Raw genomic sequence first — 17539 nt, 5'->3', positions numbered from 1 at the left:
TTTTTAACAGCAGTGAATTCCAGCGCAGGGACTTAAATGAAACTTAACTAAGATGGAGTTTTATCTTTTGAGTCTGTTTAAAAATTCACCGTGAAGACTGTGACGTGCATATCGAAAATAAACTGCGTTAATATTCATTTTTTAAACCTAGGTGAAATGAAAAAAAAACGTTGTTACCAGTGTGCATGTATACCTATTTTAGAAAACTTATAAAGATGCAGGTATTCGAATAGCAGCATCATCATCATTATTTGTATTTTATTGAAATGGGGCGTTCGTACTTCCACTGTGCAGTCCTAAGTTTGCAGTGAAACTGGTATAGAACTGAGCGATAGTCTGGCTAATGGGGAGTACCGACTCACCAGCACGGTTCATGCAGAGAGAGAACATGTTTAAAACAGGGCGACAGCCTACTCGAAATGTGAAAGGTGCAAAAACGACCTGCAAAAAACAGGTGACTTTATAGGAGCAGCAGCAGCAGCTAACATCTTTAAGCAAGATGAGCATGTGTTCTCAGTGTCCGGGGTATCTTAGAGAGCGAGGATCTTGAGAGCCCGTCTTGAGCAGAGCGAGTCGGGCGCGGACGCGTGGTACCGGGGGGTATTTCGGTTGATTTTTTGCAGTTTCTGCGGTGCCGATTTCCTGATGGAAACCGATCGCAAGGAGGCTCGATGCGCAGATAACCGGGCACTAGGCTCGCATTTCAAGCCGGCAAAGAACCTTAAAGGAAACTGCGAAACCAGTTCAGTGTTATCTGGGCACATCATCAGAAGAGCCACTTCCAAAATCACTCTAGCCAGCATAATGCTTAATAAGTTTCTAAAATGTGTGGCGTTTTGTGCCACGTAAAACGTTCTTGATGCATCGTTATTTCTGATGGTGTAGCTGTTCGTTGACGCTCCAGTTACTGTCATTACCAAGTAAGATTTGTTCGTCAGATTAAAGAACTGCGACTTTAGACATTTAAACAGAAGCCCCCCGATTTAATGAGGGGTTCGGGGCTATATGGTGTTTTCACACAACCCATAAATGTGGGGGGGGAAAAACGCGTTGACTTTCAGGTGAAGACATCTCGTTCTCTCTTGTGGAGGGGTGGGTATACATCGTGTTTCTGGGCGATCACAGATACAGCAGTGGGCACCTTTTCTTTCGCGTAAATGAATACACCCCTTGTGCTTTGGAAAAGGGAAAGGCGGTTTTTCTTTTTACCTGACAACCCGTGCTGTTCTGTTAAACTAGAGGAATGCAGACTCGTTCTTGGGCGCTTTACACCAGCCCCTCAATTCCTAAACGAAAGGGGCAGATCGCTGCCTTCTTTAAAAAGCGCCTCGGTGCGCGAGTGATGAGGACTGACTCTCGACAGCCCCAGGCGAGACAGCACAGCCCTCTGTGAAAGAGGTCCCGCCGCTCCAGCCAATCAGCGGCTCTAGAAACTATATATGATTTAAGAAGGCGAGCATGTGTTTCCAGCTTTAATAGCGAGCTGGGTGAAACACGCTGTGATGTCTACTATACTTTCAAAATAGCTCACTTGAACTATCCAGTTCACGAACGGCTACTGCTATCGCGTTAATTTAAGTTCCTTGGCGTTGCTTTTTTTTAAACTTATTCTTTTTGGGCACAACACTGTACAGCAGCAAACTTGTAAGTTGGAGGAAAAAAAAAGAAATCCCCCCCCACCTGATTAGCGGTAGTTAAGAAGAGTAACCGCGCTCGAACCCATCCCACCTGTCTCGGTGCGTCCTCGGCGCCGGTTCGGGCACCTTGCGGGCTTGCGCTGCTGCAGGTTCTGGGTTCATTGAAAGACGAGGAAGAACGGAAGACAAGGCGAACTTATGAAATTACACGGACACCTGGGCTGACGCAGCAAATGGGCGGAATAGGTGGCAATTTTTACGTGAGCATGTTGAATGGGACTGAGGCGCAAAGTTTTGGAAAGGACTCGGACATCAACAGCCACCTGCACCGCAGCAAGGATCTGTCCGACTTCAAAATGGGGATCCAGGACACCCGGTTTTACTACCAGGACCCGCTGCAGGCGGGCCAGGACAGCTGCTCCATCACCCTGCCGTACTCGGCCGGCCAGACCGTCACGGGCTTCGGGTCGCACATGGGGAGGTTGTTCACGTCGCCGGGCCTCGACAGCTGCCCCTACAGCGCCGTCCGGTCCCCGACCCGCAGCGGCGCCGGCCAGAGCTTCGCGCCGGGCGGCGGTGAGAGTTTCGTGCACTCGGGCAAAGAGGTCTACCCGGCCGGGGGAGACGGGTACACGGCGCCCTTCCAGCACGGGTACCCCCGCCCGCCTATGTACCCGCTGCCCGGGCTGCAGGTGTCCGGGAAGACCCAAGCCGTCCTGAACAACTACCCGCTCTGGGCGAAGTTTCACAAATACCAGACCGAGATGATTATCACCAAACAGGGGCGGTAAGAGGACTGTTTCTGTGTTATTTTTAAAACGCCAGACCGCTGGGTTTATTCCTGATGGGTGCTCACACGAAATGTGGGGTCAATTATAGCAGCGGTGTCATCGTCGTCGTTGGTATTAGCGGCGCAGATTGTAATTCGTTTGGTAAGGACGCGCAAGTTTGCTGCCTCGTAGCTTACGTTGTTTTTGTTTTTCTGACGGCCTCCTCTTTACTATCGAGTTAATTAACGATATTCTGCATTCAGCGTTGTCTCTATCACGCTCCGCTCTCGGCTCAGAAACCCGGCTCTGTCGGATACGAGCAGTGCCCAGTGAAGACGCACAGGCGGGTCGCGGCAAAACCGAAACCGGTTCGGAAGCCACACGCTCTCTCGTGGGTTTTAATAAAGCGACATAAATAATGCTAAATAGCCGGACCTTTTGTTTCCTGTCAAGTTTTCTGGAGCTATGCATTTCGGGTTTTTTTTGCACTACCGTTTCCGCACACGGCTCACCACCACCACAAAAAAACAACAACATATATATCTTGAAATAGTTTTGCTCTTTTGCCAGTGTGGTATCTGCAGTCTGAAAGTTGACCGTCCTCTGGAGTTCTCACCGGCTGTATATGGACCCCCTGTCTCCAACACATCAAATAGGTATACACAGAGACCTCGCATTCAAACCACACACACATGCACTGCTCCACATAAACACACAACCCCAATGACCGCATGAAGCTGACTACTTCTGGGCTGTGCGTAAACTAAAGATTAAGGCAGTACTTTCTTCTTTTAAAGAGCAGTGCTAACCTTTCGTAGTTAGAAGCTCAATTATTTCATTGGCCTTATCTAGGTACTGGCTATTGCGTGTCAAAAGGGCTATTTTACTTTAGGTTGATCGTGGCCACTAAAAATTCCCAAGTGATTAAAAAAGGCCCGTACTCTTTAGAGCTCTTTTCATATTTTTTTTTTAAAAACATACTGCATTTCACCGCATTTTGAGATGCTTTGGTACTTTCCCTGCCTTGCGTTAAAAATTCCTCGATGAAGACGAATGCATTATCTGAGCAATTGGTATTGGACCTGCCCTAGCGCTCCCGTCGTGACGGGCGGTGTGCGGTTAATTAGGGGATGGGGATTGTGAAATACCTCGAGGACGTTGTGACACCTCGGCGCGCCCCCCCAGGACAGAAGCGCCCCCGGTGTGGTCTGATAGGTCAGCGAGCATTAGCGCGAGGAGGGCGATTAATCTCCTAACGCGCGACACGTCTTCCTGACATCGGGCTTTCGGGCTGTGGGCTTTCTGTCCGTCGAAAATTCTTACAGGAGGCGAAGACGTAAAACGAATCCATCAATTTATTTTTTAAACAAGCCCTTCCTGCTGCCTCCACAGGCTACATTAACACTCGGTGCAAAAGTTCTCTTAGGAAAAAACTCAGCCGAATCCTTTAAAGAGCATTGTGGTTTTTTTTTTTATTTCTTATTATTAGTCCTTTGTTATTTTCTTTCTAATTATAATTGACAATCAAAAAAGCAACTTGCCGTTAACATTAACAAACCGGAAAGAACTATCAACAGCTGTGAGAGACAGTAAATGCTGGATGAAAGAAATATTCGTGGCATTAGTATATCATTATTAGATCAAAGTATAGTAACTATGGCTTGTGTATTTTGCATATGGGTATAGTCTTCCTAAGATGTAAAAATCGACTTTAGATGAGCTTTACAGCAGATACTGCCCGGTCTTTCTGGCAATGCACAGATGCTTATTTATATTTTAAATAACAATGTAATATAAGGACCATGATGATCTATTGGCAACATAAGCTTGCCTAGAAATTGAGTCTTTTTTTTGAATTAGTGGCAAAACATGGTTAGGATATCAATAAGGTTGAGCAAACTAATGGAGAAGTGTATAAGCCTTTTAAAAATTGAAAAAAAATGCAAAAATGAATCAGTTTTTTGCTTTGACTTTAATAGTAGAAATAAAGTAGTCATCAATCCACTGTAATTTCAGTGTATTTTTCCTATATCCAAGCAGAACTTATTATATATATGAAATACAATCTACCTAATTACGCCTGAAGATTTTCTATTACAATATTGTTGAAATAAGTTGAAAAAGTACTGTTTTTAATGTCTTACATTTACATTTGTTATACTTTTGCTCATTAATGAAACAAATTCCACCTTGTTAAGGTAATATTAATCTTTGTCAAATTTGCTTGATAACGGTAATTCAACTACTGTTGAAGTAAATACCTGTTGGGGTGACATTGCTTATTTATTCAATACCAATGCAAGTCGGACGGCACCACAATTCAGTCACCCTGGTTTGTCGCTTCCTCTTGTTTCACTGCAACTCAGTTGACCAATTTGAAAGTTCAAATGGTAGAAAAAGCAGCGAGAAAGCGCTGTTCCCTTGCGAAACGACCGACAGCAGTCTAGAATAAGTGTGGCCTTGTGAAGCTGAAGAGGGCTGCAGCTCGATGGCGACCTGCTGTCTCCCAGTTCGACAAGGGCGCTGCAGCAGGCAGGGGACTCGCGTGTAGCGAATAGGAAGTGCAGGGAGACCCAGACTTATTGCTGTTCTGTGTTCCTCTGACTTGCCTGGACCCCGTGCTGGTGTCCTCAGCCACAAAGAGAACGGTGTTCAGTGTCGTAAGACTGCTTGAGCTTCAGTACAGCAGTAAAAGAAAACGAGGGCGCCCAGGTGTTGAGAGTTGTGTAGCTTACGTTTTATTTCACCAGTTGCTGCCAGAGTTCAGCGGCCTTGTCAGTGTTCTGTTTTGACAGAGAGGCGTTTTCCACAGATATTTGATTTTGAAAACCCTGTGGGACCAGGAGCGTTTTTTTTTAATTGTAAAGCAGAGCATCAATATAATTATTGCCTCTATTTTTCATGTTCTTTTAGCTTCTGCTGGTGCTCCCTCTTATCACGATTAGGATTATTCCATCTCAGCTTTAAGAAGACTTCATTGACCCACAGTGTGTAAGTGGGTGAGGAGTTAAGTCAGGATTGTTTTATAGGTCTTAAACAGGTTCTGACTGAAAGCTGACTCATAAACCTGCAGAAACCCATCATTTGCAGACTGGAGGTGCCTGCCCCTGAGTTAGACTGAGTACAGGAGATTATACCATACAGTGTTCAATATACAGAACAGTACAGTAAATGCTATTACTGTGATTACAAGTGACAAAGGTAAAGTGTAAGAAAAAATTGGATAGCAGATGATACAGTGGGCCAACAGAGACAGTCAGCTCTGGTGCTGATGAGCAGACAGAGATGAAACTGCTTTAAAACGAGTGACTGGGAGCACTGTGCTGCCTGTTGAAGGGCCAGCAGCACCTTGTGCCATTCATGAAGACGCACAGTTTCAGTGTGTGAGTGTGTCGTAGCCTTTGAAAAACCTGTACTCACTGTCAGCATTCAGAAGATCTTCATGACGTATATGGTCAAACAAGTCAAATAATTCAAAATAATAGGGAGATTCTTGAAAGATTATTTTGTGTTGGAATTATTTAGTAGCGTGTCATAAAAGATGGTGTTTTACATTTGAAATTTTGACCGATCAGCCTGTTTTAAAGGAATAAATAATTTGTGATTTTTTTTTCAATGATGTTTTGCTATTTTGACAAAAAAAGAAATTCAAATCTGACCTTTTGGTTCACTTTAGATAAGCAATTTTATTTTTAGTCAGAGTTCTCTGCATTGTTTCTGAAGAGTGTTGTGAAAGTATATATTTTATAAAGAAGAGCTCCTGCCCATTTCCTAGTTATGTTAGATAATTGAACATGTTAATGATTAATATGCATATACATATCTTATCGTCTGATCGGAAGTGATTATTTCAGAGACGAAAAATCTATGACTATTGAACAGATAAAATCCTTTTTGAACTTAATTCTCAAGGCTTACAATTACAGTAAATTTGTAGTATCTTTACTGTAAAATAATTAAGGTTGAAATGTACATAATGAAAAATAAAGAGAATAACATTAAGCGTGTTTAATGGGACATATCTAAGAGCTCTTTGGTTGCACTACAGAAAGTTTTCATTCGTCTCATTTGAGAACCTCTTGGTGTGTATTGGTGCCCTGTAAACTCTTTCAGAACTTTTAAAATTGTCGTCAGACAGAAGTTTCAGAATTGTCCTGTTCCGATTCAGGTTTTGCTTGTTTTTTTTAAATAATTGAACTAATTGCAGAGTTGGCCTACAGGGATTACTCAACCTGTACGTGTTGAGCAGGAGGCGATGAGGTTCAGCAGGAGAGGATAAAGAGGTGTTGCTTTGTTCACGAGGGCATGTTAACCTCACATGGCCTGCGCCAACTTTTTGAACCACACCTGCTTGCGCTCCCTTTAAAGACTCTTTTTTTCTCTTGTGTGGTCTTTTTACAATGCACTTTCTGTTAGTAAACACAAACTAAGATCTATGTATGTTTTGCTGTTGCTGTTTCAGTCTAAAAATAAGTGTTTAGAGGAGGTTTCATACCACAAGAATAGGTTTCATATTGTCCTTGTCTTAGAAGGTTACAGCCTAGCTGGTCTTCACACAGGTTTGAAATTAAAATTCAAGTAGATACATTTGATCAACCTTTTCCTCACCTCCAAAGAGGCCGTGGAGTCTTGGAAAAACTGTAGGGACTGTAGCCCTGGGGAATGCACGTTGTGGGGCTGTGCTGTAGAGGATCATGGGAAGAGTTTTGTGTTCTGTACCGGAAGCCCGTTCCTCTGGTTTTAAAATCTGTGTCATGTGGATTTTCACCTTGCGTGATAAACCTGTGCGTGAAACCCCTTTAGGCCTACAGTCTCTGAAGCCAGCTGGGCAGAGGTACACTGGCCCAGCACGAGCCATGTAAAAAGCCGAATATTTACCCCTCCTGCCTCGCCGTTTCTCTTGCGAGGTAGTGTGGGCACAGGAGGGAGGCGATTCTCTGGTTTCTCACATCCCACAGCTCGCCTCACTCGCCTTGAACGCGTCCAGGACCGCCTTCAGCGTCGCAGCAAAGTTTCTTTAACGTCAGTTACTTGACGTTAAAGGAGCAAGAGGGAACGTTTAAGTTTTTTTTTAATGTTTTGAATGTCTGGAGGTTGGTGGAGTCATGCCATGAGGTGGGTAGTGACAGGAATGCCCCAGCAAGTGTTCTTGACCATGCGTGTATGGCCACATACTGGACTGCCAGTTCCAGGTCCGCTGCCCCTGGGTCACAGGCTGTCAGTCCATCCCGCTTGTGAGGTCAGAGGAAATAGCTATCCGTTACTCAGCCTGGGTATTTTGGAGTCGCACCGATGAGTCTGAGGCGGGTCGAGGGCTCTGCTTAAGTCAGGGTCGCTGGGGTCTTGTGTCGTTTATGTTGGTTCCATGTTGGCAGGTCATCAGGATAAAGTATAAAATATTAGTGATGCTTGCTGTAATTGTTTAGTGAGATCTAGCTCAGAACATCTGAGAACAGAGGTTTGGGCAAGAGAATAGGCCTTTTAATTGTCAGCAAGGTAAAGTCATGTTCTTTCTACAAGATGGCAATGGCCATATAGTCACAATTGCTGACTTTACCGGTTCGAACCGCTGGGCAGCTGCGGTCAGCACCACTCATACTAGCTCTTCCATGTGAAGGAAGCTCAGTACGAAAACTCAAGTCATCATTTCACATAGGTCTTTTCGGCTGGTCCACAGCAGCTGTCTATAAAAAGCACAGACATAAACCTCTTTGGATGTCTCTGTGTGCTAGGGGAGGGGAGTTTTTTTGGGGTATATTTATTGCTTTAAATCCTTCAGCGCAGCTAGCAAAGACCAGCATGTCATTTTCATTTGGATCCCAGGGCATCTGCCAACACGGTTTATATCAAAACCAGCGCATCACAACACCGTGCGCGCACATGCACCCTCGCAGGGCACTTGAGCGCTAACTAAGTGGTAAAGAGGGATAACGTACGTAGCGTAAACGCCGAGCCTTGCAACCAGCCATGCCTCTCTTTAAAAAAAAGAAATGGTTTTAAACTGCCGGCTGCCAGTTTTTGTCTTTGTCTAATCTCTCTCGAGTTTTGAACGCTAGCCATTCAACCCCCATCTTTAACCTTTACAGTTTTAAATAAGCAGTAATGTTATTTTCTTAATCCTGCACTGATCTAGAAGGGAAATGAGAGGAGAGGTGGTGTACCAGTGATTAAGGTTTCCAGCAAGGGAGGTTATTCCATTGTGGACAGGTTCGGTCAGGGTGCTGAGCAAGTCAGAGGCGTTTTGGCTGTGGGAGGTGATTGTTACAGAGAACCGCTCTGTCCCGCTGTCACTCAGTTGAAACAAAAACTGCAGGGAGAAAGAAAAACCCGTCACTTGGCAGCACAGGTCTGCCCGCCGAAATCTGCAGCCCGCTAATATTGATAGTAACGCCACTTCTAGTAGCGTAACTACAGTTACTACTTTTAAAAAATAACACCTGTTCTGCAAGTGTGTGAAGATATACATCACGATTTTTGGGGAAAAAAAAAAGATGGACTCAGTTAGCGGTGTTTGATTGTTTTGAAATTGTTTTTGTGTGCAGTCTTCTTTTTCCATGTGTAGATGCTCGGTAGACCACAGAAAGGCAACTAGTGATTAGTTTTCAGCCCTTGCTTTGCATTACATAAGCATACGTACAGTAATTCAGGCCTACACACTCGAAAACAGGGAAACAGTTTCCTCTAACATTTGCTCAGTAATAGATGCCTTTAATCTAGGTAACATCCTACTTCCTACATCCTACATCCGCAGCACCTGTTCAAGGGCAGATCTGTCAGCTGGCCCTTGGGGCATCTCGGTTTCACGGCCCTTTGCCGTTTCGGGTAGAAAGAAAAGGTTTTTTGAACATTATGACCGCGTAGACTAGTGAATTTTGAAGTTACATGAGGCTCCGGCATGTCCAAAGTTTCCATATATGCAGCTTCATAAATCAGAAAGAAACTAAAGTGAATCGTGAATCATACTAGGAACACAGAAAAAAAAACCCATAGAAAACAAAGCAGGGAATTGTGTATATATATAAACACAGATTCATACGTGATTATTTTCATCTTCTGTTTGAAACAAGGGTTTTCATTTTTACGTAAGATTGATAAAAATATTTTTGGGATGGTATACCTACATGTCAGTGATTTCTCTCCTATGTGTGTCAGTGCGTGTGCTTTTTAATCCTAGACGGGTCGAGGAATGCTTGTGAATCAAGTAAAGATGCAGTTACTATCGCCATGTGTGTATGTTGATTTTTATACCGCAAGTATATACACTTGCTCCTCTGGACAGGCCCTGTACCTCCATGCCTTCGGCTCACAGGCCGTCACTCTGTTATTCCGCTGGGTTACGTATCGCACCATCTTTACAAAAGGAAGTTATGTTCTATTTTCTACCGTTCAAAGTCGATAAAGCTAATAGTTCATCTGGTTCTGTGCATGATTTAAGTATCAATACCGATTATTTATTACCGTTTGTTAAGGTATTATTTAAGTGCAATTTATAGATTTGCATTTTGTTGTCAGTGTAAACGTTACTTTGGCTAATAATTCTGGTATAGTTATTGCCGATTAATTAATTAAGTGCCCAACGATGCACTAGTGTTGTGTTCTCATTGGGAAAATGAAAAGATGTGATTTCCTGGAACACCGCTCCGGAGTCTTGCCTGGGGTACCTTAGGCGGCCCTGACAGTTGGGGCCCTGGCAGATGTTGGGGTGCCTGGAGTTTGGCTGTGCGACTGAGTCCGAGCCGCGGCACAATCCCCTCCACAGAACAGCAGTCCGAGCGAGTGACGGTTCAGACCGAATTGAAGAAAGCTCTGACAGGAACCCCCCTTTTCAGACGGCAGGTTGCGTTCTCCCTCCTGCCCAGAGCAGCGTTCCTTTTTAGGTTGGCTAACGCCTTTTCTTTTTCCTGATTGGTACAATCTAAAATTTAATTTAAAGTCCTCACAATATGAATCCGTCTTCCGACCATTTTGGTATGAGAGCGACTTTACGAGCTGTTGCGATTCTCACATTGGAGTTTTAATGGCAGCTGAAGAATCAATTTGCCTTAGTACCCTTTAAAGCAATCTTTATCTTGTTTTAAATATACTAATATGTAACATTAATGTTTTATTATAATATTAATATAATTGTTATAGGTTATATAATATATATATACTAATGTTATATATGTGTTGATTACATATGCAGATTACAAGGTACTTCTGCAGTCTTGTCTGGGAAGTTTTATAGCTTAAATATGACCTTTGAAAGCAAACTGCGAAAGCATGGCTCTCTGTGGTGTGAAAGGTGTGTGGATGTGCTGAAAGGGAGTTCCTTGTTGCATTGAGTCAAAGCAATATACATATGTATGTGTGCTGAGACTAGATTCTTGGTTTTCCTGCCTGAATATATACACTCTAGTAGTGCAAGAGTAATCAGAAGCATGTTTCAGATGGAAAGGCTCACCTTTTGTCTTTTGTTCAAATTGAAATCAGCTGGTGGTAGTGGTGGGATTGCGATAAAGTGTGCAGACTTTGTGACTTAGAATTGCACTAGAAGGAAACCGGAATTAAAGTCATCTAATTTAAGTATCTCTGCCGATGGGTTTCTGTGGTATTTAATTGACCAAGGCAGTAAGAACATTGCATCCACACTGAAAAACAAGTTCTTCATCTGATATGTGCTTAAAGATGCAAAAACAGAAATCTCGCCTTGCTGCGATAAGGGGCAGGGCTGTTGTTCCACTGCGTTGTTTCTTTAGATGCAGCTGACAGAAAGGAAGCTGACTGTATGGAACCTTGTTTTCGGTGCTTCTCAGCCACAACAGAAATGTCAATTATCTCCCTCTTGATCAAACCAAATACAACCCTGTCATGGTTCTGAGCTTTGGGGGTGAAGTTGAGCTTGCCCTCATCGTGATGGAATGTATATACCATTCGAAACACAGGATGGTAATCTTCAAACACTACTGTGGGTTACTTCTGAACACGAGTCACCTTTGACTAAGCACCAACAATGATTGAGCATGTTCCTGTGGAATTCGCATCGACTCAGCAGAAAATGGCAATTCCTGTGTTAGGCTTTTGGATGCTTGCACCTTCTTGGTTAAGTTGTGTGTATTGCAGAAGAATCTCGGAGTAGATTTATGTTTTTAACAAAATATTGAATACTTCATACAGTTGCACTCAAAATAGTATATATATACAGGAACAAGTAATAGGTTTATTCCATGCTGAAAAGAGAAGAGGGAAAACACAATGTTTCCACTGTGGAGCCTTTATACCAGTTAGTTATTCTGATGGCTGTACCAGGCGTTGTTGCTGAAGCTGCTACCTTCGCCTCTTTAACCCGTTTTGGTTATTTTAGTATTGAAGTTACTAATTATTAAATGGGCTGGATGGCCTCCTGTCGTTTGCCGACCTCGGGGTGTTCTTACGCAGAGCAACATGTATGTGTAATTCCCAGTGAGTTTCCACTCTTTAAATTCAAATCCAAAAACCCTTTTTTAATGTGCTTTTGCAGTGGCACGGACAGGCCATCGTGTGTGAGATGAGGAAATTGTGAAATCTGTTCAAGGTGTGTATTATCAGCGGGGTTGTTTTAAGTGTAATCAATATAGTTGAGTACGTTCTTGTCCCAGTCAGGGGTAGTTGTGATGAAGTCGTTTCAGAAGCAGGGCGCTGAGACTTGTGACTGCAGCTGGACGGAGCCGCTGTGTATCTGGAGCAGAGATGATGATGATAATAATAATAAACTTTATTTTATATAGCGCCTTATATAGCGCCTTTAAACGTGGCTTTTCAAAGCGCTTTACAGGACGACAACAACAATAAATAAGAAGACTACACAAGATAAAAACAATTACAATATACAGAGGAGACCGTGGATGGTGGTACTAAGAAAAGCGGAGGTGTGAAGAATGGAACCAGTTAAGTAAAGGCTTTTGAGGGTTTTGAGTCTGGATTTGAAGGAGTTTAGAGAAGGTGACTCTCTGATATCCTTGGGGAGAGAGTTCCAGAGATCATGGGTCCTGCTGTCCTGTTTTCAATTGGAATGGCACTCCAGGGCTACTTTGGCAAAAAGGGTGCCGTGTTCCGCGTGTCCTTTGCCCAGGAATCTGCTTGACCTGCTTGGTTTTCAGTCAGTTTTCTCAGGAGGATTGATTGGTCTCTCCTCCTCTGCACCAGGGGGCCAGACCAAGCTCTTAGTGGGGTTGAGCATCAATTTCTGGCTTTTACCAAGGGAAGCTCCAGGAGTTTCAAATTCAGGTTTACAATGTGGTTGGAGAGAAATACACAAATAATAACCGAATCTCATACTGAAATTTCTTTAAATAATTTCAGTGACTTAAACACATAGTAACATTTTACAGTGGGAAACCAACAGTGAATTAAGCTAGGGGTAATTTTTTTAAAGCCTTAATTCATAGATCGTATGTTTATTTGATTTTTTTTCTGAATTCATTTTTATGTTTTAAGTGGTAAACTGATAAATAGTTTAATCAATATCAGCATGTTATTATCTGTAAAATAAGGTTTTAAGTCTCTTAGGAACTCAGGATATAAGTAACCTGCTGCGGTGAAGAAAATTGCGTGTGGAAAAAAAAGATTTAGATTTACGTACTCAACCAAGCAAGAGAAGGTTTCCTCTCTCACAGGTAGGGGTACTGCTTGGCTGTACTTCAGCGTGATTATAAAATGGGTACACGTATACCAGCTGGCGGTTGAGCTGCAGTGTGTTAGGCGATGAGGAAGGAGGCAGGGTTGTGGTTATCTCAGAGTCAACTGAGCCTCATAGACTAGCTCGGAGACTCTGGAGTGCGGTGAACTCCGCGCCTCACAGACAGGGCAGCTAGCAAGAATGTGTTTGAAAAACAAATACAAAAAAACACAATCAGCTGAGATACTTTCAGAGTCTTCATTTCTTTTAAACAGTGAAGATAAAAAAAAAAATGGAAAACCCGTTTGGCCCCTACTCTTAAACATGGACCTCACTGCACACATGCAGAGGCTGGGTGGCCCAGGGATTTAAACCACTCACATGAGGGTGCAGGACCATGCCCAGCCTCTGCCTTTGGCTCCCTGAGCCAGTTACTGGGCCTCCTTGTGCCTCCTTCTTAAGATGAGCAGGACACCCGAGGTCCCACTGTGAGCAGTGCTTCAGCAGTAGTTGCTGGTGTGCAGTTCATCCCCTTCACTCTGCTAGTCACTCTGAATGGTGATTATTGTTATTACTGTGCGGGTCGTTTCCACAGGGGACCTTCCATATTGAGACGTACAGCAACCTGAGAGGGGTTGGGGGGTCAGTCAGGCTTGATCTGGCCTTGTACTTGTTGTCTTCTCAAGCTGTGGAGTAGAAAACCTCCAGGACCTTCTGTCGGAGGGATGGGAATGTTCTTGGCCACCATGCCTGGTGTTGGAAGCACGGCTGTAACTCGTGTACTTCAAGTGTGGTGAAGTGCTAAGCTGTGGTATCGAGCCATCAGTGGCTTTTCAGTTCCGTGCCCTGACCAACACGCTGATTGATACACACACACGCATTTTATCTGATTATACACACAGTACAAAGGAGGAGGTTGAGTGTTCTGCTGGTGTCAAAGTATAAGTCTACTACCGGTTATTTTCAACAGCAACATCCTGCAAAACACAAGGAAGTTCTGTGGTGCACCTTGTCAGCAAAGGAGCCTCAGAGTTCACAGTGCAATAGCAAGAAAGAAAACTCAGAGGGAGGACAAGAAAGAGCCGAAAAGCACGAGTACACTACAAAATCTCTTACAGCCATGTGGCTTTGATGTGCAGGGTGCAGGGAGAGCTATGCTGTCTTTTCGCTCTTTTTTTGTGCAGGTATATTTAGAGGAAAGCCAGCTGAGTTCCCTTCTGAAGATTTCGGCCTGCTCTGAGCTCTTGCTTTGAAATGCACCCGAACCATGGGGCTTGTGGCTTGGACGAAACTCGCTGGCTCTTTTCAAGTTTTCCTCTAAAACAGGAGAAATTCACTCAAAATAACCCAGAGTCATAGTACTGCGTTTCACTTTGATTCAAATGAGGTTGAGCTCTGTGCCGTTTTCTGTTACTCTCCTGAGGCTTTAGGATCTAATTTAACTGTTTTGATTAAAACATTAATTTCTGTTTTAGTTTTAAAGGTGTACAATAGAGTGCCCTCTTGATTTATTCCTATCCCTGATGAAAGAGCAACAATAGCATCAAATAACAGGAACATTTCTAAAAATATTATGCAGTAATTAATCTTAATTAGATTGCATAGAGAAAAATCCTATTTGGCATGAATAATCTTGAAAATAGGAGGGTCACATTCATTCACACCCCTGTAGTTAATTTTTTGTAAATCATCCTCTGGCCATGAGACTCTGTCACTTCAGATGGGAAATCTGTGAACATTTCTCCTTTTAAAATTGCTACTTTGGTTTCCTTTAGTGAACTACTGTCATCTTGAGTTACAATTACAAAAGTTTAATTAATTCGATCGAATTCTGGAGTTTGAGTTGGCCAGTCAAGAGCACTTAACCTTGTGTGCAGTTAACCATTTCTTTGTTAATTGAATTTATGCTTTGGGTCGTTGTGATGCAAGAACGTTCATTTCCTGCCTAGCCACTAGTTTCTTGACAAAAAAAGAAATAGTTCTCAGGGTAAAATATCTTGGTATGTGTTGGAGTTCATGATTTCCTTGTGGACTGGTGATATTACCTTCTGTTTGAGAGCCCATAACAATAGACACTACTGCAGAAAGTGGTAGGTTCAGATTTTTTCTGGATTCTTGTATATCCATGATACTACTAATGAATATTCTTCGTGTGTTGCCTCCTTTATAACCCAGGGAAATAGGAAGCGTTCAAAGAAACAAACAACTTCCAAAGAGCAGAATGTTGTTGTAGGTTTTTCTTTGCTGAATTTTATTTAAAGTGACACTTAGGTGTGTGAATAAATGTGACCCTCTCGTTTTTTTGGAATTCAATTGTGTATTTATGGCAGGTATGACTTTGTGCTTTGAGTACTCTACTGGAATGTTTTTAAGCAAGGGACATTATCCAGCCTGTCACCCCTTCTATTCTCTGTCCCTATTTCATCGGTGCTATGAATAAACGTGGAGCAGGAAAAAACATTTCTGTTAATCAGGGTTTAATTTCTTTGTACTTTATATAAAGCACTCATATTGAACGGTTTCCTGTCAAATGCAGGGCAGCTTTGGCCAAGACAGTGAGTAGTGATTAACTAAAACCTCAGTCTTGGCCAGCATGTTACAGACCTAATCCTAGGACAGGTTGTGAAGGAGCAGCTGAAGATCTCAGCCTGCAGCTGATCTTAGTGCCCGAGTCCCTCCTGGCCACCACTGTACTGTTTTCTTAACAAGGTTTGTTCCTTCTTGCTGAGGATAATTCCAGGTGGCCTCTTTCTGAGGAAACCTCCCTCGACAGACAACTGCGTGTAGATCTCTCACTATGCAGAGAAAATCAAAAGACTCCTATCAGCGAGAGATGCTTTCAGAAGATTTTGGCTTGCGATGAAGCAACAAAGCATGTGGCCAATTTCAGACTTGTGCGGGAAATCTACCAAACTGTTAGAAAGCTTTAATAAAAAAAAAATAGAACAGTCTGTGTTTTCTTCAGTACACTCTGTTGAAGAGCTTTTGTTGCCAAAAAATAAGTTACTTATACGCATGCATAAATCAGTTTTTCTTATCAACTATCAGCTACCTGAAAATACAGAGAAAGGAAGCCAAATGGTTTTTGTTTCAAAAGTTCTCTAAATAGAGATACCTTCTGAAAAGTTTTTCTGGTTCCTAAAGTTATTTTTATGTGTTTTTCATTAATGCGCCGTTAGGAGTTGAAGGCGATTCGAGTGTCGATATTCGCTTCGGTCGCCACCCAGATAGCAGTCACGCCCGGCGCAGCTCCGTTAAATTTAAAACACAGGTCGAAGAATAAGTCTGGAAACATCGCTCGTAATCATCCGTTTGAAGAGTCACTTCTCCAGTTGCAGCCTAATATTTTATTTATTCCGGTTGTCATATTGCATTTTCGGCTTAATGCAAAAGCGATGTTTGCCGCATTGTGCTTTTCGTGTCAAAATCTCAGACATTATTAAATGATGTCACATCATTATTCAAGAAGCTTTTCATTAAGCTGTGACAGTGGTTAAAACTGATCAGCTTTAGACTGCTTGGCCGTACATGCTTTTCAATATTCATATTTCATGTTAACGGAGACCCTCCAAGGGTGTTCAGAGGTGCGGCTTTTTATTCTTAGAAAAAGGCAGATCGACAGGGGAAGCAAGAGTGTCTATTTCTGGTTTGGTTTTGTTGTAACTTTTTCATTTGTGTGTGTTTTTTTTTTTGTTTTCTTGCACTCGCGCTTCCTGCTGTGCTCTCGGGGTTTGACACCCAACGTGCGAGGGCCCCTCTGTTGCCCGCAGGTGCGGCTCTTTCATCTCCTTCCACTCTCCACGGCAGTGAGCCGCTCCAGTCGCGCTGGGCCTCCCCGCCGTGGGTCAGCGCCGACCCCCGCTGTCCCGGCTCGTGCCGAGGAGCTCGGGGTCCCCCTCCCCCCACTGTCCCACCCTGCGGGGTCACGAGGACGCTTGTGCACTCGGGCGAGACCTGCACTGTGCTGCTCTCGCCTTGTCTTCGATGCATCGCAGCCCTGTGAGCGTTTTATTTTGGGTAGACACGATGACCAGTGCATTTTTTTAAAATGCTAAAGAAATATCCTGTTCATCTTATTAATATTAGCGAGTTGGAAATCCTATAACTGCTGTATAATGCATGTATTTGGCGTTGCTGACAAACCTCGCATGCTCAGTTTTGTGATGTGTGGAGTGTTACACGCAATAGGAGACCGACCGGCCCTCCCGGGCCTCTTGGTGCTAGCAGATGATCGAGCTAGATCATCTCATCCAGCCGTTTCCTGAAATCGGCTTCTCCAGCTTAAGATCCCGCAAGCCAGTGCTAGTGCGTTAGTCATAAAGGAGGAACGCTTGTGCATCTGACAAAGTGTGAAGAACGTTTTTTCACATGTGGTGTCAGAAACCCACTCAAGTAAAACAGAGTAGTTAGAAGGCAACCGTACCGTTGGAAGTCATTTGGTTAGAGAAGAGAGCAGGGGTTGTGAGCCCTGTGCTCTCCAGGCACCCAGGTGCTTA

At 43.4% G+C, this 17539-nt stretch overlaps 1 protein-coding gene across 2 annotated transcripts in view; it reads left to right on the top strand.

The window, feature by feature from the left end:
• The first annotated feature begins 1053 nt into the window (after nucleotides 1–1053).
• Nucleotides 1054–17539, top strand: part of tbx21 (T-box transcription factor 21) — a 30553-nt gene continuing 14067 nt past the window's right edge. Inside the window, exon 1 of one of the 2 annotated variants that reach the window (XM_069185680.1) lies at nucleotides 1054–2424. In XM_069185680.1, coding sequence (XP_069041781.1) covers nucleotides 1871–2424 — 554 coding nt within the window. In that variant the 5' untranslated portion in view covers nucleotides 1054–1870. The remainder of the gene's footprint in view (nucleotides 2425–17539) is intronic. The other variant, XM_069185681.1, reaches the window with a different exon arrangement.

Source organism: Lepisosteus oculatus, chromosome 28, assembly GCF_040954835.1.
Source record: "Lepisosteus oculatus isolate fLepOcu1 chromosome 28, fLepOcu1.hap2, whole genome shotgun sequence".
NCBI lineage: Eukaryota > Metazoa > Chordata > Actinopteri > Semionotiformes > Lepisosteidae > Lepisosteus > Lepisosteus oculatus.
Note: the sequence above shows the minus strand (reverse complement) of the source record. Positions and strands in the feature narration are given on the sequence as shown.